This window comes from Squalius cephalus, assembly GCF_949319135.1.
Source record: "Squalius cephalus genome assembly, chromosome: 4".
NCBI classification, from domain to species: Eukaryota; Metazoa; Chordata; class Actinopteri; order Cypriniformes; family Leuciscidae; genus Squalius; species Squalius cephalus.
In genome coordinates, this window is record NC_137125.1 from 32,658,797 (window position 1) to 32,680,518 (window position 21,722).

Sequence of the window (21,722 nt, forward strand, 5' to 3'; positions counted from 1 at the left end):
ATGCACGATTTTGTATATATTTTCGGTAGATAGACCTGAACATATGATAAAGCCAGGTGCAAAATTCTTTTTTCATTTTGTTTACACACAAGATGAAAAAAAAAATTCAGAGGGATTTCAGGATATATGCTTTCATTACCTAGGAAATCAAAATATACTGTCCATAGCCTTAAATCGATTGTCTCCATTTTTTTTTTATTAAAATGTCACATAAATCAGGCCAGGCATGATTTATTAACAAATCCCTCTGAAAATATATTCAGAAAGAATACTGCTAAGTGTATAACTGGAAAGTTTGGTGTACATAGATGCTACATAGGCTGAGATGTTTGTACTGGAGAGTGATAAAAAACTCATTTTGAGAAAACGGCATTTAAAGATTTAAATAGCTCTAAATGAGATTTCGTCATTAGCTTTAAATCCCCCTTTGGACATTCACGATTGGTTACTGATAGAAAGGAAATGTCCATATTTGGGTTATATAGCGTAGTGCAGGAGACTCAGAGCTTTACAACGATAGGTCATGACAGACTTCAGCAAACAGACGGAACTCGGCATGTCGCGTTGGAATGCTAACTTCTTGGTAAATTCGGGAGAAACTTACTGCCGCAAGTAAACAAAATGTAATAAAATAAACATCTTAATGTATATTTTCAACGTTTCCTTTATGGCAGCTTGAAAGAACACATACTGAAGGAGGGAACACATACTGAAGGAGTAAACTAGTCCAAAATCTCAAAAATGACCAGTGCATGAAAAATCAATGTTTTTGCCTGCCATGTCTCACCTTAAAAACAGAATTTATACGTGTATGATATTATGCAGTAGCCACATTGGGGCGGTTTGAAAATGGATGGATGGTAGTGATGGGTCGGGCATGAACGATTCATTAATTTTAAACAAATCTTAAATATGACTCAGGAACACCGAGTTGTCTCAGAGAGTGATTTGTTCATTTTGTGTTGATCGCGCACGCGCGTTCTTGTACAGGAAACAGAAATTATTAGTTCACCTCTTGAGTCTTCGGGTTCGGGTACGAGTCATTCGTTCATCCCGTGACAGCCCCATAGATGCTATGCTGTCTGTACCAGAAAGATAAATGATTAGTTCACCTCTCGAGTCTTCGGGTCTGAGTCTTTCATTCTTTTGTCACATGACATGACAGCGTATTGAATACAGAGAAATTAGTTAATAATTCTCAAACTTCCTTACAAACAAAGTGCGTACATTTACAGTTACATAGTACAGTTACATGCTGCGTTTCTGGTCTCAAATTGTAGCCTTTTTATTTCTTACAATATATACTTTTTTTTTATTTAATTTATGTCATGGTTCTTTTCCATTACATTGAATGTGGTAATAAAGAGCTGGTAATGCTTTAAACTTTATCTGTATGATGGGGAAAATCACTTTGATAAAGCAAAGATACCTACATATAATAACAACTTACAGTTACGTGACAAAAGACAGAATGACTCGAGAGATGAACTAATCAATTCTGTATCCTGTACTACAGACTGCATAACATCAGTTTATGGGGATGTCACAGGATGAACAAACAACTCAGATCAGGAGGTGAGGTAAACTATTAGACTGCATAGCCTGAAGACCCAGATAAGCAATGAATTAATTGTTTCTCATAATTTGGCCTTGTCCTTGCATTGCAATTTTTTTCTTATTCTAAAAGTGATCAACATTTGATGTGTTTGGGGAATTTGGCTATTAACATGTAACAGTTTAATTATATTCTGCTGAAATGAACTAAATGACTTGCAAAAAGATTTGTTCATTTTGATGAACGAGATTCAAAAATCCGAGTCAGTAAAATGATCCGAACTTCCCATTATTAATGGATTGATGATTCAGCTGCAGGCGCCATCTTCTGGTCAGACGCGGGAATTCATTTGGCATCTCACAGTGCATTATGGGTATTCTCTAGCCATTGAGCGTACATCGGTTGTACTCTCGTTATTGCGGTGCATTGTGGAATTGAATGAGTGCTCTCTACAAATGACTGTCCCCTCAAATATAACCCATTTGAGGGTATGGGGGCTATGTCGGACACAGCCTTAATCTCTGGAATGTGGCAAATTTCTAATGAGCTTGTGTTCCCCGTCACCCGCATTCACATGCATATGAATGAGAGTCAATGGAACGAAATGTGTAGTGAGACCTCTTTATGCGGGAAGAACTATGTGGTTACATTGCAAAAAATAACTCCAAAGTATCATACACTAGGGGGTGGGGGTAAGTTTTAAGCACAACCTACTGTGACATCACAAATTGTTTGGATTTTGGGACCAAGTGTATATATGTGGGTTGGACTACTTCCCTTGCACACACTTCCAAAATAGCTCTCAGGAAATGCTTAGGAAAGTTTGCGAATGTATGTCTAAAGATATAGTATGTCTCACTATACTGACATACAGTATAATGCTGTTACCTACAGTTAGAGTAACTGAATAAATCAATGAACAAATCTTTTTAAGTAAACAGATTGAAAAGATTCAAATTACTGAGATAAATCTCCACTACAAGGAGAAAAAAACAAAATTTGAAAAAGAAAAAAAAATAGTTTAAGTATTTCTCATTATTGCCAATTACATCTTAAAAATAATTTTATTATAATAACAGCATATGGTACACGCACAATACAGAAACCACAATACAGCGTCTTTTTCTAGGATTCTTTGATGAACCGCACTCAAAGATGCAGATGTTATTCAGCAGTGAAAGGAAACACTCAGATAAACCTTAAATACACTACAAGTCACTTTGGATAAAAGTGTCTACTAAATATCACCTGACATCTAAAGAGGTCACAGCCCCGACCTTTGACCTTATAAATCTGATTCAGACGACCATGTTCGACTGATGTGAAAAAAAATCTATACAAATAAAGACATTCAAAATGATCAGTAGCACTGAACTGTAATCCCATTGTTTTGTTGTTGTCATGGATGGGACACAGAGATAATTTTTTTCTCAATAACTATTGTTTCTGTTAGTAAAGCGTATGCAAACAAGTAGTAGCATTGTCACAATTAAAGCAGAAATACCAGAGAGAATATCTTAGTCAATATGGGTGGCCTTCAAATATAGAGTACTGCAGCCCTAATGGATGACTACTTTTTTGTAAGCCAAAACCTGGAAATCAATTAGCATTGTACCACCTTCCTACTGTCCTGATGTCAAATGTGTTTTTTTTTCTGTTTTTTTTTTTTTTTCATTAAGCGTCATCAGCCGAACAGGTAAACTCATCTGCTCACAAGTTTTAAAAAAAATTAAGACTCAAAGAGTCGTCGAAAGCTAAATGGTGGTGATGTTGAAGTCAAATGACTGTGGTGTAGTTCATTTAAAGCCTACGCTTAGCTTTTTACTTCTTGTATTTAGGCTTCGAAATTCATAAAAGTCATGTTCATTCGTGAAGATTATCATGATGAACAAAATGTGCAAGAATCACAAACTTTCGTTGGACACAGAGCTTATTTTCGGCAATAATTCAGAAGCCAATGAAAAAATCCTACTGGGTTTCTGTCGAGGGAACCAAAGTGATGTTAACGTATGGGTTGGCCTACAAAAATACGTCATCCCTGCATCAAAGCAAAACTCTGTTGTGTTAGATCAGGGGTGCCCAATCCTGCTCCTGCCGATCGACTGTCCTGCACAGTTCATCTCCAACCCTAATCAAACACACCTGAAGCAACCAATTAAGCCTGGTTTATACTCGACGCGTCCACAGGAGCGCGAAGGTGCGCGCGGCAAAAATGACGTCAATGCGGTGTGGGCGGTCGTTTTTTTTTTTGTAACAATGCGCGCGGCGCCGCATCCGAAGATGAACGACTTCGAGCCGAATCTGGCTGAGCTCGAATTTCTCACCACACCGGCACCCAGTTTGCACGTCTAAATAAGTTGCTTACATTTAAAAAATGAGCATACAGTAGCATAAAAAGTATTTTTAATGAACATAAAGGTCCATGTTTAATAAAAATGTTCACGAAACTTAATGAAATGTTTAGTGAAATTAGAAAATATGTCAGAGATCGTTAATTTAGTTATGTTGTATACATTCTCAGATCCATATATTTTGTTTTATTGTCACGAGTGATAATCTCAGGGTTTACTGGGTTTTACACGATTCTTTTTTTGTAGTGTGGTATTGGTGGTGGTGTACTAAAATAAACATTGTCACGTGTGTATAGCTTTCTTCTTCTCACTGCTGATTCCTGATGGTTTAGAGGACAATTACTTGAGTCGCCCCCTGTCGTTTCAAAGAATAGTACAACGGCGAGCGCGTCAAGTATAAACGCCTCGTCCGTTTGGGGAGGTGCGCGCGCAGTCTGCGGAGACTCGCGCTGCGGAGCCAGGCGAAAGTATAACCAAGGCTTTAAGGTCTTCAGGATCACTTGAAAATTAAAGGCAGGTGTGTTTGATTAAGGTTGGAGATGAACTGTGCAGGACAGTCGATCGGCAGGAGCAGGATTGGGCACCCCTGTGTTAGATAATATGTTCATATTATGATAATAATTCAAGTAAAAAAAAAACCTGTGAAAAACCTAACACATACACATATTCTACTTTTTCATGGGTCCTTTTCAGTCTCTATACAGAAATGGTTCTCATTTCTGTATAGAGAGTGAAAAGGAACCATTAAAAGAGTAGAATATGTGTATGTGTTAGGGGTTTCACAGACTCTAGTTTTGTCATTAGTTGACACATTCATTCATGTAATCCAGAAGAAACACAACAATGCAGAGCCATAAAACAACCAGCCCAACGATTCATCTAAAGTCTCACAAGTCGTTTCATGCTGCTCATACAGGCCTAATCTCTTAAAAGCAAAACAAGCCATTTCTGATTGCAAAGCATATCTGAAGTCCTATTTCTTAACCAGCAAACTACCAAGCAGGCTGAGAAACCTAACAGAATTTTAAGGTAGAATGTCTGTTGTCATTTAAACTACAGAGCTCAAATAATACAAATCACATAACAAAAATAACCCTCATGTTGTTCCAGACTAATTGATTACTTATGTGGAACACAAACAAAATTTTTGACAAATATTCTGGACAAAACGCACCATTAGAGCACAATAAAATAAATGAAAATATAATTGAATGATATTAAATGGATATTTCACCACTGGAAAGATGAATGTGTATTTAAATTGGGTCATTTATTTAGTAGAAATGTGAAATTATTTTAGAAGGTGGTGCCTTCTAGACTGAGAAAAGACAGAAAATGTATTTTTGGCTCATGTAGATGAAAGACAACAACTCCCAGAATGCACTTGCTTCACTGCCCACTACAAGGCCACTCCTAAGCCACACCTGCCGGTTACAGAGGGCAGTATCGGAAGAAATGATACAATCCTATTTTTTGTGTGATACATGTATCCCCTGTGAACTTTGTTCAATAAAATAAAAAATAATAAAAAATAATAATAAAAAAAAGGAATTTATACAACTAGGCTACTAGTTGACTCGCACAGTCATTTGAAAATCACACCGGGTTTCTACTGATACAAAGCTTAATGCTAATCGGTGAAGTATCCCTTTAAATGTACATATCTTTTGCGATATTTTGTTTTACTTGGAAATATGTTAGAATTCAGAAGTAAAATCTGTTGAAAAAAGAGAAATGGCACTTAGAGGAACATATTAAAGTGATAACATAGTTATCTGAATTTTGTCTGTCTTAAAACAAAATGAAAGCCATAAAGTATATATTTTTTATAGTGATATTTTAATCCACTTCCACTCAGATCATGAGGTTAAATCTGTTTCCTTTCACATCACATTTCCTTTCCTTTTAAGACGTTCTTTTTTCTTGTCTAATTGAAAGGCCATTTACGCTCTGTGAGCGGCGGTCAGAGAAGAAGTGCCGCTTATATAAGAGACCCGGAACGGTTTTCTTGCTTCAAGCCTTTTTTTCTATTACAAAGACAAGATAAAACAGCCACATCAGGATAAGCAATCCAACTCTAACACACAACCTAACAACAACAAAACCAACCAATGGCTTTACTTCTACTTTAAAAGCAACCACACATGATAACTAATATAGTATATATATATATATATATATATATACACCATATATAAATACTATATATATATATATAAACAATTTGTAATTTATAAAATTATTGTAATATAATTTCTTTTGGTTTTCAATTGCAAAAAGTAAAGGTAACCATTTTAAAAATTACAGTAATATTTAAACACTCTTGATCATTTTGATTATGAACACTATCCAGTGATTTCCTCAACTACTTTTCATTTTCCTGAAAGTTTATTCCTCAAAAAAATCTATCGAATGACTATGTTGGACCACTTTTATGAGACTTCTTAAAGGGTAACTAAACCCTAAAACTGCTGCCCTCTTCAGGTTGAACGGTGGCTACTGCAGTTGAATTTTCTTATTGGAAGTTGTTTCCACACGTGACGTAAGCAGGTACTGCGTGACGTAAGCAGGCACCAGCTCACCATGTCCTTGGCATAGGCTCAGCCCCTGGTATAAAAACATCTTGTTCCGTCAAAACCACTGTAGCGAGTCAGGAGTTGGAATTGCGAGTATTGAAAGCGATCAGGATAGCGTATATTAGCATCTAGTTAGCATAGCATTTATATAGTTATTTAGATTATTTTGCGTAGCCTAGGTAGTTAATTAGCATAGTTGTTAGTGTAGTATTGTTAGAAGCATAGTTAGTAGCATAGCATTGCATCAGTTAGGATAGCTTCAAGTTAACATCGATTTTTAGCTTTAGCTTTATCTGTATTTAGTACAGTGGTTAGGATGGGATGTAGGTGTAGTGTTGCTGGTTGCAACAGCACTGCTAGACTGCATAGCTTTCCAGCAGACTTGAAATTAGGTGCCAGTGGTTGCATGCACTTGGCCTGGAAGACCAAGAGTTCCCGCCTAGAGCTGGAGTGTGCAACCTGCATTTTAATTGGTTCTCCAACACAATGGAGGTGGAAATGGGATTTTCCAAACAGCTTGCGCTGAAAAGCGGCATAGTGCCAAACGCTGCTCCTCCTGCATGGACTCCACCACTGCAGCGGCATCTTGATGTGAGTGAGCATATATGTTTAATCACAATTTATGTTTCTTCCTATTAGGCTAAAGTTAGGCTAAACCCTCTGGGGTCGACAAACGCGCCAGCGCGTTTTGCTGGATTTTTTCACATAGCAGCAAAATAGACTTAAAATAGTCTGTCATTTATGGTCATATAGACTTAAGAAAAATTAAAAAATAAACTGTAAATTGTCTACTTTTTTGAGTCCACTTACAGTCGAAACAAAACATTGTGCTTTTGTAAAATAAAGAAAATAAACAGAATATGCTTTCTGCCTCTCTGTCTCCGTGAACTTTTTATTCTGGAGCACGTCTCTAAACTTAAACAAAACTCAGCGAATACTCGTCACACAGGCATAAGCAATATATTTTTATAAACATTTAAGTCTCTGATATTAAATGATCTAGTTCAAAACGAAAACAACTATTCTCTGTTTATGTAATCTGTATGAAAAGAGAGAGATGTCAGTCGTTCTCATGGCAACTCATTATCTGCTAATGTGAACATCCCCCACCCCATGTCACAAACTACCTTGTAACCAATCAGGTCAATGTGTGATCGTCAATGAGCCATGTGGAGCCATGTGGAGCACTTTTATCATGAATAGATGTACTTTTATGATGGATAGATGCACTTTTATGATGGATAGATGCACTTTTATGGACTTCAAAACAAAGTCCAAAAAGTCCACAGCAATTCACTGCCATTATAAAGCTTGGAAGAGGCAGGGCATTTTTTTTTTATAACTCGTCTGAAAGAAGATTGTCAAATATACACCTAGGATGACTTGAGGGTGAATAAATCATGGGCTAATACTCATTTTTTTTTAAACTATCCCTTTAAGCATAAACAAAACATGATGCCTCCTTCAACTGTGCCTTAGGTAAAATTGCAGAACACAAGAAGTCTTTTGTCACTGTAATTTTACTGTGGTCAAAATAGCGAAATGCCCAAAACCTTGCTATGGTTACCATGGTTTCAATCATCGCAGTTTCAGGAGCGAGTCATGTTCCGTACACACATGGAACGATAATTTAGGGGACTCATTCTAGCATTTAAATCCGGTCGTCACTCCTGTAACTTTACATTGTGTATGTGGAGAACAAGGCATTTGTATAGAGGTCTCAAACTCACACATTTTTTTTTCTTTAGGGTCAGTGAGGGGACATGCTCATGAAAAACTAAAATATGACTAAATTAGGATTAGATCTAATTTTAGTTGTGTTTCCATCTGAGTCATGTTTGACATTACCATGTATGTTGTGTCTACAGAAAGGACTTGGAATTTTTACTTTCCTAGTTTAAATGGTAATCTTTTCAAGATTCACAAGTCAAATTGGTTACTGATTTACCAGTAACTCTATAACAGCTTTTAACAATCCTCACAATGTCTTTGTAGGCTGATGTAGGCTGTAGTTTAGCAGCGCACTTCTGCCAGATTGAACCTGATTTATCCTGCTAGCTTCACTGCGTGTGACACTTCCTGTGAAAATATTAACACGAGAGGGAGGTGAGAATCACGCTGCTTGTCAATTCTATCTAATATAAGAGTTTTTTCTGCATTCCTTTAAAACGGAGTCACATTGTACTTTTGGGAGTCAAACATTTGCTAATCTTTGTAAGATTAAAAGGATGTTCTGGGTTCAATACAAGTTAAGCTCTATTCACAGTATTTGTGGTGTAATTTCAGCCTGTTCCTCAGTAAAAAATAAAATAAATAAATAAATAAGGGTGTAACAATATATTGTCACAATATATCGCAATATAAAAAAATACATCAATATGTATTGTGGATATACTGACAATATGTACTGACAATATGTACTGTGGATTGTACTAAATATGATGTTGAATATCATGTATAATAATGCAATGGGGGGATATTTGTGGGTCCTGATAATGCCAAATGTCTTATGTTACCAGTAAAAAGTGGCCAACATTATTTTAAATATATCTAGTCAGTGACAGAGTTCAAGCAAATATTTCTGTATTTTCAGCATCAGAATCATCAATATTTTTATTCTGGTGTAACTGTACTGTGCATAGCATCAAGTCCAAGCCTATCCATTTACACCCACAATGTAATATCAAATTTAGCATTTTAATCAACAGTAATTTTTTGTTAAACTTTTATCATATGTCTTGGAGTATCGCAATAATATCGTATCATGAGTTCAGTATCATGATATGTATTGAATCGTGACATGAGGGTATCGTTACACCCCTATAAATAAATAATAAAATACACAATATTTAAAAAATGTGGAGGGTTCTAAGTGGAAGAAACATTATACTTTTTTTAAAAAACATTTTAAAATTATAGTTCACCCAAAAATTATGTGATCATTGGCTCAACCTCTTTCCAAACCTTCTGTGGAACACAAAAGCAGATGCTTAACAGAAAGTTTATGACTTTGACAGTAAAAGAAGTGTTTATGACTTTGTGCACCATATTCAAAGACTTCTGAAGTCCTACTACAATTCTGTGTAAGGAACATACTGAAACTTTTTATTTTTCACTGAAAATCATGCTTGACAGTCATGGTCACCATTCACTTCCATTGTATGGAAAAGCACATCTTGGACATTCTGCTAAATTTCTCCTTTTAGTGTTCAACTGAAAATAAGTCATAAAGTGAAGTGACATGAACGTGGGTAAATGTATTTAATCTAATTATATTATTTATTTTATTTTATTCTATTGTAAGTGCATATTAATAACTGAGATTTTTGCCTTTGACAAGTCAAAAACCACTTTCAGTTAAGTCCAAAGAGCATCTCAGTATAAACCTCTGAGACGTTACATCGAACGTGACTGACTGAAAGGGAACTGCAGTTCATTGAAACAGTATTGAACCTTGAACATTCCTATAAACGTCATGCTCAAATTGTAACAAAGCTGCAGGATGCTGTACTGCCACACGCAGTACTGTGGGTCATAAAGAGTGTTTCACCTGGACAAATCAGTTGAACTACTGATTTGAATGAGAACGGCTAGAGGTTAAGTCTTAGATAAAGCCTGTCTAATGCCATTTTCATCGGTTATATGATGACTGTACCATTCAAAGGGTTTCTTTTTTAAATGCCTTGCAAATTAATAGCATCCTTTCTACAAGCTTCGCTAGAATTTATGGAGCTGTCTGTGGTGCTGAAATCACACTTTATCCACAATATTGATGCATTTGACTGAAGAATGAGGAAAATAAAACATACTGAGATCCAATTCACCAACACACAGATGTTTGACTGTGAATAGACACAAAATGACCTAGACCACATTTATGCTGATTCTACACCAGCAAACTGTAACTCTTTTCTGAGCCAGGGTGGCAATTTTACATCCTTAAGGATTTCAACATCAAGTTGAAACCAAGTTATACTCGAGTAAATAAAATGCCTAAAAGCGCTTCAAAGCTAAACTAATTATTGACCACCTAGAACACTGTAGCCATTGCATAACAACATGATAAAACACTAAGAAAACTATAGCAATGCTTTATTTATAACACCCTAGCTTCATGCTAGTGAGTTTTGCACATGCAAACACCGCCCATCTTTGCCTCATAAAAATCTTGTTAATATTCATTGATGAAAGATGAATCGTTGTGTTAAATAATACTCTACTGATGCTCTACTAATATTTTCAACATAATCACCCCAAAAGGGTGAAATGCAGATTACTAACAGGTATTACTAACTCCAGCCAGATGTTCACCAACAGCCAGATCACACTGACAAAAGCTTATCTATCGGTGTACATTGACAGGTTAGATTCAGAGTAATACAACAGCCTTTTGATTGCAAATGAAGCAAGCATTCTATGGTCAATACAGATAACTGATTCGATAAAGGCAAGCAATTCACAATCACAACTGTTCAGTTTGAAGGGCCCCATTGACTTTCATAGTAAGGAAAAAAATACTATGGAAGTCAATGGTGCCCCACAACTGTTTGGACATTCTTCAAAATATCTTCTTTTGTGTTCTGCAGAAAAAAGAACCTCATACAGGTTTGGAACAACTTGAGGGCATTTTAGCACTTCTGGTTCTGTTGTCCTGAAGTCAATGGGATTTTTGAATGGGCTTTTGGTTAAATACCTGAAACTGGACATCAAATGACATCAGTCGGACAGGTGAACTCATCTACTCACTAGTTCGCTTTTATAGCCTCGTTGTGTTATTGCAAAGAACTCTAACTCAGACTTTCAGGGGAAAAAAATGTTTAAATAAAAGAGTCGTCAGAAGTCATGTGACTGCGGTGTAGCTTTTTACTTCTGGTGATTCTATTTAGACTTAAAAATTCAGAAACATTTCATTTGTGAAGATTATCATTATGATCAAAAAGTCTATGAATCATAATCTTTTGTTGGACATAGAGCTTATTTTCTAGAATTGTCCTTAAGCAAATGGAAATATGCTTTTTGGATCTAGTGTTATGTTAACGTCTGTGTTTGGCCACTTGGCCTACAAAAATTTGTCATAACTGCAGCAATAGCTATTTGGCTATAGTAAATCTACGAAATTGCTGTTTAATGATTGTGATGCAATGAATTACATGTAAACTTTTTTTATACAAGGACATTAAAGTAAGGAGCACAGGTGATGTCAGAATATGTTATTCATCTCACTATAATGGCAAAGGTTTGTACTGTTTTTGTACTATTGCAGTGCAGTGAATTTTGCTTTGAAAGCCTCCGTTGGTCCTTGTCAAATTCGTCCCCATTCGCAGCCTAACCATTATGTTAATCATGTTATATTTGGTTGAAAAGAGGGGTCTGAGCTTATCACATCTCCAGCGAATGCTTATGATGAGCTCAGACCCTCCTCTTCAACCAAATTTAACATGGTTAGCTTGCACACATAAAAAAAAAAAAAAAAAACAGACAGTTGTGACATGTTTGCAATCATGAAGCACTTTCAAGAGCTTAAAGGCCCCATGAAATCTAAAGTTGTTTAGCTTTTAGTATGAATATGATAGCATTAAAGGGTTAGTTCACCCAAAAATGAAAATTCTGTCAGTAATCACTCATCCTCATGTTGTTCCAACCCCGTAAGACTTTCGTTCATCTTCAGAACACAAATTAAGATATTTTTGATGAAATCTGAGAGCTGGATCACTCCTTCATAGGCTTCTATGTAATTGCATCTGCCTGCCCAGAAAAGTTAGTAAAGACATCGTTAAAATAGTCCAAGTGACTACAGTGGCTCAACCTTAAGTTTTTCAGGCGACGAGAATACTTTTTGTGCGCAAAAAACAAAACAAAAATAACGACTTTATTCAACTATTCATTTTCTTCTGTGTGGGCCTCTGAGTGAGTTCACGAGAGTGCCACGACGCATGCGCGAGAACATACAGCCTATGAAGGAATGAGACAGCTCTCAGAAATATTCAAAAATATCTTAACTTGTGTTCCGAAGATGAACGAAAGTCTTACGGGGTTGGAACAACATGAGGGCGAGTAATTACTGACAGAATTTTCAGTTTTGGGTGAACTAACCCTTTAAGCCAAATTTATATTTCTGCGTCGGACCTACGGCGTATCCTCTATGCCATTGATTCTCAAAGTGTCAAAGAACGGTCAGTGCATCACGTGATCAACTGCTAAATTCAAACTGTGCTTTCGCGCGTTGGCTGACGCTGAGCCAGAGACGGACACGCTCAGCGGAGTCAGCGCTTGTCATATATCATTCACAACTATTCAGGGTTTTCAACCACATGATGTTTATTTTCAGGTTTCAGACATTTAAATTCACATAAGTACTAAAAAAAACCAATACATTTAGAGTTTGTAAAATACACACTGATGTCTATGGAAGCAGCAATAATAATCCTATCCATTATAATCAGGTGGTGCCCATCGCACATAGGCCTTTAGCTCAACTAACGTGATCATTATAAAGGTGATGTAATGCTATAGCTAACAAATTTGTGACTATTTTGAATAAAAAAAGAAATAAAAGCAGATCATCAGTAATTCAGTGGTCACGTGACAAGTAATGATGCATCACACTGGAAACAATAAAGTGATACGTTCTAAATAACGGTTGCCTTGAAAAACTCATACTTGGGGGACAGACACATTTTTTAAACTTAAGTGTGTGAAAAGGTTAAATATAAATGAATGTTAGGTGGGTGATAAAATCATGAAAAGTTCAAAACTGCTATCGTGGCTTCAATCTGGCAAGAGAAGTTCGGATCAGGAGGAGAATGTTTCAAGTACAAGAACTGAAGAGGACGAGAGCGAACCGAGCACAGGAGTCTCCGGATCGCCAAAGCTGGTAAGCCGCACACAATAGGTGAACAACTGTGTCTACCTTTAGCCAAAGAGATGACACACATCATGTGTGGAGAGAAAGCTGCCAAAGAGTTAAACTTGGTGCCGCTTTCAAATAACACTGTGTCACGGAGAATAAAAGACATGGCTGACGATGACACTGATTGAGCTCATTAAAAAGTAAATATTTTGCCATCCAGCTTGACGAGACTACAGATGTTGCAGATTTGGCTAATTTATTGGCTTATGTGAGATATGAAAATGATGGTGCAGCTCAGGAGGACTTACTTGAGACCAGATCTACAGCAGAGCACATATTCCAGGTACTGGACGCGTTTATCCAAGAGAACAGACTGGACTGGAAAAAGTGTGTGGGAGTATGTACAGATGGCGCGAGGGCTATGACAGGTCGTCACAGTGGAGTTGCAGCTCGCATCCGAGAGGTAGCACCTGAGAAGCGCTGGACTCACTGCAGCATCCAGTGCACTGGCGCTGGCAGTGAAGAAAATGCCTGATGACCTGAAGTCTGTGCTGGACTCTGCTGTGAAAACTGTGAACAGACCGATGAATTCTCGCTTATTTTGTGTGCTCTGCGAGGAAATGGGCAGTGAGCATGTCCAACTCTTGCTTCATACTGAAGTAAGGTGGCTTTCAAGAGGAAAGGTGCTTTCGAGGCTTTTCGAATTGCACAAAGAGGTCGAGATGTTCTTACAGGACACACATTTCCCCTTGTCAGACATTTTCGAGGATACTGTTGTGGCTTAGTCAGCTGGCATACTTGTCTGACATTTTTTCACATTTAAACAAACTGAATTGGGGACTACAGGGACTCTCCATCAATGTCTTTGACGTGCAGGACAAAATCAATGCACTGCTGGTTGATACCAATTTTTCATTTGAAAGTCATGTGTCTAGTATCTGTAAAACCAAATTTTTTCATCTTAAAAATATATCTAAATTACGTCATATGCTCTCAGTGAAAAATACAGAACAATTAGTTCATGCGTTCATGACATCAAGGCTAGATTATTGTAATGCTTTTATGGGTGGTTGCACTGCACACTTAAAAAAACAAACTACAGCTGGTTCAAAACGCAGCAGCTCGAGTTCTTACTAGAACCAGGAGGTATGACCATATTAGCCCGGTTCTGTCAAAACTGCACTGGCTACTTATTAAACATCGTATACATTTTTAAATATTGCTGATCACTTACAAAGCACTAAATGGTTTAGCTCCGCAGTACTTGAGCGAGCTCTTAATGCATGATGGTCCTTCATGTCTATTGCAATCTCAAAATTGATAATACCTAGAATATCACGTCTGCTAGCGGTAAATCCTTTTCCTATTTAGCACCAAAGCTTTGGAACAGTCTTCCTAACATTGTCCGGGAAGCAGACACTCTGTCAGTTCAAATCTAGACTAAAAACACATCTCTTTGGCCTAGCATACACATAACACATTATAGACATCTATAATTCAATGTTAGGCTGCATAGATTAGGTCAGCCGGAACTGGGAACCCTTCCCATAAATCCTGATGTATTTGTTACATCATAAGAAGGATGGCGTCTACGCTAATATTAGTCTCTCTGTTTATCCCAGGTTTACCGCAGTCCGCCAGATCCAAGCCGTATCCAGATCTGATGAAGGACCTACGCCTGGACATGATGACAACGCAGTCCTGAAATGTCAACCAGTCACTCCCCTGTGAAGGCCTCTTTCCCTTCCCTTTACCTCAGTACAGATAAAATGTTGTCGGGATAATTCTGGTTCGCGTGGCTACGCAGATGCGACAAAAAAAAAAATCTGTATTATAAATTTAAGGCCAGACAAGTATTTTATTGAGGGTTGATTTGTAAAGGACTGCACGCCTGCGCACATACATATTCTAACGCACATACCTTTGGACTGAACACGTAATGCGCATGTGCGCGACGTCTCATTTTCGCGGGTTTGCGTTTTTGAGGTTTGCGCAGAGATAACGGATAGTGAATCAATCAATCAAAAATAACTTTAGCTGGACAATAACTTTATCCTAGAGCAGCACAGTGAATACCCTGTGCTTTCCGACAAGGCCGTGCGTTTTCTCCTTCCTTTTGTGACCACGTATCTGTGCGAGAAAGGCTTCTCTTCACTTGTTGTCATAAAAACAAAGTACAGAAGCAGGGTGGATGCTGAACCAAACGTGAGACTGAAGCTGACCTCCATTGACCCAGACATCTCAGGACTGTGTTCACAGAAGCATGCGCACACATAACATAAGCTCATGGAAGTTGTCAACAACATGTACTTTTAAGTGCAATACATTTTAATTCAATCTTTAAGTACAGTTTATATTTTTGCTTTTAGGTTCAATACATTTTAATTTAATCATTATTTAAGTTTTTTTATTTACCTGTATGTAAGCAGCACTGTGCAGTGTTGATGTTAAAACTGTGTTGTTACAATGTTTAAAGTTGCTGACAATAATACATATTCTTATTATAAATAAAACTGCCTGGTTTTTCATAGCTGTAGCTGAATAGTTAGGCCTACTACTACTGTATTTTAATATTGGTCATAATGGTGGTACTTGGAGAGCCAAATATTTTCTGAGGTGGTACTTGGTGTAAAAAGTTTGAGAACCACTGCTCTATACTTCTGCATCGTTGCCCGCATTGATGTGCAATTACACATGCAGAGGGAGCATGTGAAACCTGGGGGAGGGGCTCTAGCAGACCAATCACAGCGCTTGCGGTCCACATAGAATTGACGAGTTGTTACATTTTGTGCACGTCAGGGTATGGAAGAGGCTACGCTTGCTACACACAGCTTACGACGTAGCTACGGCGCGAGTTCGCTGCAGAAGTACAAACTGGGCTTTAAGGTTATGAATAAACAGGTGTGCTCCAAAACAATGACAAAATTCGCATTTAGGAGTTATAAGCATTCAAAACTTATAGTCTCTCACTTCCGCTAAAATGGATCTCGGATTTTGATGACATCACCGCGGACTTCAGCTTCTCATCACATCTTCTGTCCAATCAAATGCTCTCTAGAATCTAGAGAGTCCCGCAACTTCCGCCCCCTATGCTATAAATGCCCCCTAGCTATAAATACCACCTGGCCAAAGCAACCGTTGACATGTCATGGAACAATATGCCGTATTCCGTATTCCAACAGTACGTTGGTTATGAATGAAATGACTAGAATTTATTCACACCTCTACTATTTAATCTAACATATCATCAGTGCTCGGATTCGCTTCCATGGTGCTGCTGTCAAGTCCGAATTGCAGTCCATGAGGTAATATGTCTCGCCTTAGCTTCCTGTTTCAGTGGAAATTACGAAATTAGTAGATGAACAAGCCAAGGGGTCTGAAGGGAGTCTCTACAGCGCCAAATTTCACATTTTAGTGTGTAATTAACACAAACACCATAGAGCTTAGTTCAGAGTGCATATGAATATCTTCCTGCAGAAACGTGTCGATATGTCATTTGGATGTGCCTAAGTTTTATTGCTATCAGTCTTTATACTTTATACTCCTGACCTACACTGCCCACTGTCCAAAATGCAGCTGTCTCATGTATCTATGCAACCAAAATAAGCATGCAGTACACAAACTCAAACACTTTCTCGAAGGTTATGTGATATAACCTATAACGGGCATATCTAATCCTCTGTGAAACAGGATATGTCACTCCTCATAGAACAACCCTGTGTGTGATCGCCACGGCCACAATCACACACACTTATTTTCTGGTTCCTGGCACCTAATAACACCTCACTCTCTTTCAAGCACTTGCATACAGGAGGTTCACACAGCGTCAATAATGACTCTTATTTTGTCTATGATATGTCATATAACAGCTCAACATGAATAAATATGAACTAATTCTCAGAATTTTAGATCATGCAACGCAATGGCTGTGTAAAAATTGAAACACTTGTTTAGAACAATTTAAAGGGATAGTTCACCCTAAAATGAAGATTTTGTCATCATTTACTCACCCTCAAATTGTTCCAAATCTGTATGAGTTTTTTTTTTTTTTCCTACTATGGAAGTCGAGGGTGAGTAAATTATGACAGAATTAAAATTTTTGGGTGAACGATCCTTATTATTAAATACTATTTTCACAGCATGCCATTTCAGGTGCTTTACAGGGTGTCAGTGAGGTAAATTCCAGAGTTTTCCAGAATCATGAAAATGTTAAGTGTGTGTGGGTCAACTGCTCTGAAATAAACATAGGCCTACTCAAGAATATGTACTTGCACATTTTTGGGGTTAACGTTTTTTTACGCTGTACATAAACCATTTTTTTTTTTTTTTGGTTTTTTTTTTGGGCTAGTCTATTAGGGTTAAATGAACAAACGCTAAAATATTGTAATGTCATAAAATATTAATGTACAATAACTGTGGTTACAATTGTGTATAAAAAACACAACATTTCAAACGCAAGAAAAGCACTGGAAGCAAATGAAACAGACAGTGAAGACTAAATGAGGAGACTGACCTTATATGAAATCGGATCACTGGATTTTCTTCAAGTTCTCCTCTGGTGTCAGTGGATTATCATGGTTCAGTCATTTGTAGAGGTTTCTCTTTCCTGTACACGGCAATTTCTGCTTGAATACATCAAACTTCAGGGATAAAATTGACAAGGCTTCATCGTTGTGAGTTCAGCGGCAAAACACATTAAAGTTGTCCGATTCCTTGGAGTGCTTCTTAGATTTCATACACCAATTAGTTTTAAAATTGAGTGAAAAAATATTTCTATAAATAAATTAAGATACTGTTAGCCACAAACTTCACAAAAACTGTGTTTTAGACTAACAATAAAAGTGGCATTGATCAAGACCCTAAAGTCCAAACAATTATGTTACAGAAAATTATGTACATGCATTTTTTTAAAAATAATATGCTTTAAAAGAAGAAACCCTATTTTGGCTTTTCACATAAGTTGGAGACATTGGGGAACTATATACAATAAAATAAGTAAAAGAGTTAAGGCCTGTGATTTTTGAATTTCAAAGCATCCCATCAAAGCAAGTTCTTAATATTTTACTTATTTAATTCATTATTATTTTGTTTTCTGCTCTGAATAACAAATCTTAAAAGTAACGCTTAAAAGCTGTTGGTGACCAAGAGATCAACAGATTAAAATGTACTTTAAAAAAAATAACTGCAACTTTCCAGGATTTTAGCAGTGCGATGATCCTTGGATTGCACAGATTTTGGGTGCATTAAGCATGGATGGACTAGAGGTTTGTCTTTCTCAGGAGCATTTAATATTCAATTTATCACGTTAGTCTTCTCAAACATGTTTGATTCCTCACAATATTCCTAATCACTGGAATTTGAAGATTTCTTCAACACGACAACAACGCTGCTCCTGGTAAGTATCCCTGAGATTAAAATAGCTGGAAAGTTGGAAGTTGGAAACAATGACGGGCACAGGTAGTGCAATGGGGTGGTGATGGTTGAACTAGAGGTCTGTTTCTCTAGCGTCCAAGCAAAATGTATAAAGGGAACGTTTAATATCCATTCTGCTGTTAGCTTTCATGTTAGTCTTTTCAACAGGCGTTGTTTCTTCATTGTGTTCTGTATCTCTGGAGTTGGAGGTTGATGATTTCCTCAGCCCATGAATTTCATCACATGGGTTTGAAGTGCCACCATTATTTGGCTCGTCTCTGAGAGATGCCTGGTCTTGGTCAGTTTCTCTGTGGTAGAAATAGTTGAAGTTAGACACGATGACGGGCACCGGTAGTGCAATGGTCAACACCCCAGCAATGGCACAGAGAGAGCCCACAATTTTGCCCCCCACTGTCACCGGTCTCATGTCACCATACCCAACTGTTGTCATGGTCACCACCGCCCACCAGAAGGCATCTGGGATGCTGGAAAAGTGAGACTCAGGTTCATCTGCCTCAGCAAAGAAGACAGCACTGGAGAACAATATGACACCAATGAAAAGAAAGAAGATCAAGAGGCCCAGCTCTCGCATGCTGGCTTTCAGAGTCTGACCCAAGATCTGAAGCCCCTTGGAGTGTCTAGAGAGCTTAAATATGCGAAACACCCGAACCAAACGAATGACCCTTAGTATGGCCAGAGACATGGCCTGTTGGCCATTATTGTGCTCCTGGCCCTGCTGTTCCGCCAGCTCTGTGCCCAGTGTGATGAAGTAAGGCATGATGGACATGATGTCAATGATGTTCATGATGGTTTTGGAGAATTCTGACTTACTTGGACAAGCAAAGAAGCGCACAAAGAGCTCAAAGGTGAACCAAATCACGCAGGTGGTTTCAATGATGAAGAACGGGTCGGTGAAGGTTAGCGACGGGCGCTCTTGAGTACCATTGATCGCGCGACTGGTCACTGGAAGCTCTCGCTCGTCGCGAAACTCGGGTAAAGTTTCCAGACAGAAAGTTATGATGGAAATGGTGATGACGAGGACGGAGACGATAGCGATGCCTCGCGCAGGACTGGAGCTTTCAGGGTACTCAAAAATGAGCCATACCTGTTTCTGAAACTCATTCTGTGGCAACGGTTTCTCCTCTTCTTTGATAAAGCCCTCGTCCTCGCGAAAACGGTCCATCGCTTCTTCTCCCAGCTGATAAAAGCGGATTTCGTCGGCAAACACGTCGATCGACACGTTAACAGGTCGCCGGATTTTCCCTCCGGACTGATAGAAATAAAGAATTCCGTCAAAACTCGGTCTGTTACGATCAAAGAAATACTCGTTCCTGAGGGGGTCGAAATACTTTATTCTCTTGTCAGGATCTCCCAGTAAAGTGTCGGGAAACTGGTTCAGAGTGCCCAACTGGGTCTCGAACCTCAGCCCGGCGATATTAATAAGAACTCGTTCGTTGTTCTCATGGTCCATATCCATATCAAGAATGTCCTCATCAAACAAATGGGGACTGTAATAATCCACCGTATTCTCAGTGGAGCCCATCATTGTATTGTTCATGTCGTTCATTTTCCATGAGCTCTGTTGTGGACTTCTGGAGTATATTTCTTTGTTGTGGACCAAGCGTGGACGATCCAGTGAGTTTTGGTTCTGGTAGGTTTCTCCATCACTGCCTCCATCTCCTCGCTTATCAAAACTCACCAAAGCTATCTCCATTTCCAAGCCATTAAATATTCATTAATAAAAGACCTGTAGAATTAAAAACCAAAAAGCCACTCATAAATCCACACTCGTTTTCTTTGCCGTTAGATTCTGCTTCGGATAAAGATGTGCATCATAATCCAAACATCCTCCCGTCACTCTGGTAATACATGTGTGTGCTTTGAGCGTAAGTACTGGAGTGATTCACAGGACTCGGTTCTTTTGAACGGGTTCTTTTGAATGAATCGATTCGCAAAGCGGTGGTGTATCACTCGGCTGTGAGGACTTTCTTTGAGGTGGATGGATATGGAAATAAATTCGAAGTGATAAACAAACTAAATGTTGATTTTATTAATAAGAAGCAGCCACCTGCCGCGCGGGGACCAGAACAAATGAATTGAATGAAGCGAATCATTTCGCTGAAATGTGTGGGGGGAGAGATTCCCTCCATTCAACAGTCTAGCTATTTATGTTTTTTAATACCAAACATGCTATAAAATAAATTTTTAATAGCCTATTTAAGATTGAAGGTTTGAGTTTTTAATTGTTGATCTCTAACCCATGTAGCAAAGCCTTTAAAAATTTTTTTGTAAATTTAAGTTAAGATTTAGATTTTAATGTAGGCCTAAGCCTCAAGGTTTCTAGAAGCTAGTGTGCTCCAAACAATGACAAAATACGCATTTAGAAGATAGAAGTATTCAAAACAGTCTCTCACTTCTGCCAATATGTATTCAATGATTATGATGACATCACTCTGCACTTCAGCTTCTCATCAGATTTTCTGGCCAATCAAATGCTCTCTAGAATCGAAAGCGCACCTCCGCCTACATTATAAATAGACGCTGAAGCTGCTGCTGAAATCAGTCACTTGTTCACACATTTACTATTTTCTAATGGTGAATGGCACATAATGCCCTATATAGGGAATAGGGAACCATTCAGACAGTGTAAATATGCTTTCCATTGGGACGAATGAAGTCTGGTTTCATGCGAACCGGCACACCACGCACACAGTCTGCTCTGGTCCTAGATTTTTTCATCATGCTCACTAAGCTTTTTATTTACATGTTTATATGTATGCATTATGCAATATACAAGACACGTAGGTTATTGTCTACAGACAATGGTGTATGAAATATACGAAAGCCTGCCAACTGCCATTTTCTGACTCTTCTCATGTGATTTACTTTCTGGCATCTGTGAGTTATTTTGAGAAACGGTGCACATATTCAACTAACCGAGCACAGAGGAATTCACATGGATGATTCCTGTATGTGCA

General features: G+C 38.0%; 1 protein-coding gene across 1 annotated transcript in view; it reads right to left on the bottom strand.

The window, feature by feature from the left end:
• LOC307157125 (potassium voltage-gated channel subfamily A member 1) overlaps positions 1 to 20,532 on the bottom strand; it is an 88,328-nt gene extending 67,796 nt beyond the window's left edge. The window contains exon 1 of the mRNA XM_079868900.1: positions 17,846 to 20,532. Within this exon, the coding sequence (XP_079725026.1) occupies positions 18,818 to 20,458 (1,641 nt within the window). The 5' untranslated portion in view covers positions 20,459 to 20,532 and the 3' untranslated portion in view covers positions 17,846 to 18,817. The remainder of the gene's footprint in view (positions 1 to 17,845) is intronic.
• Positions 20,533 to 21,722: the final 1,190 nt, after the last annotated feature.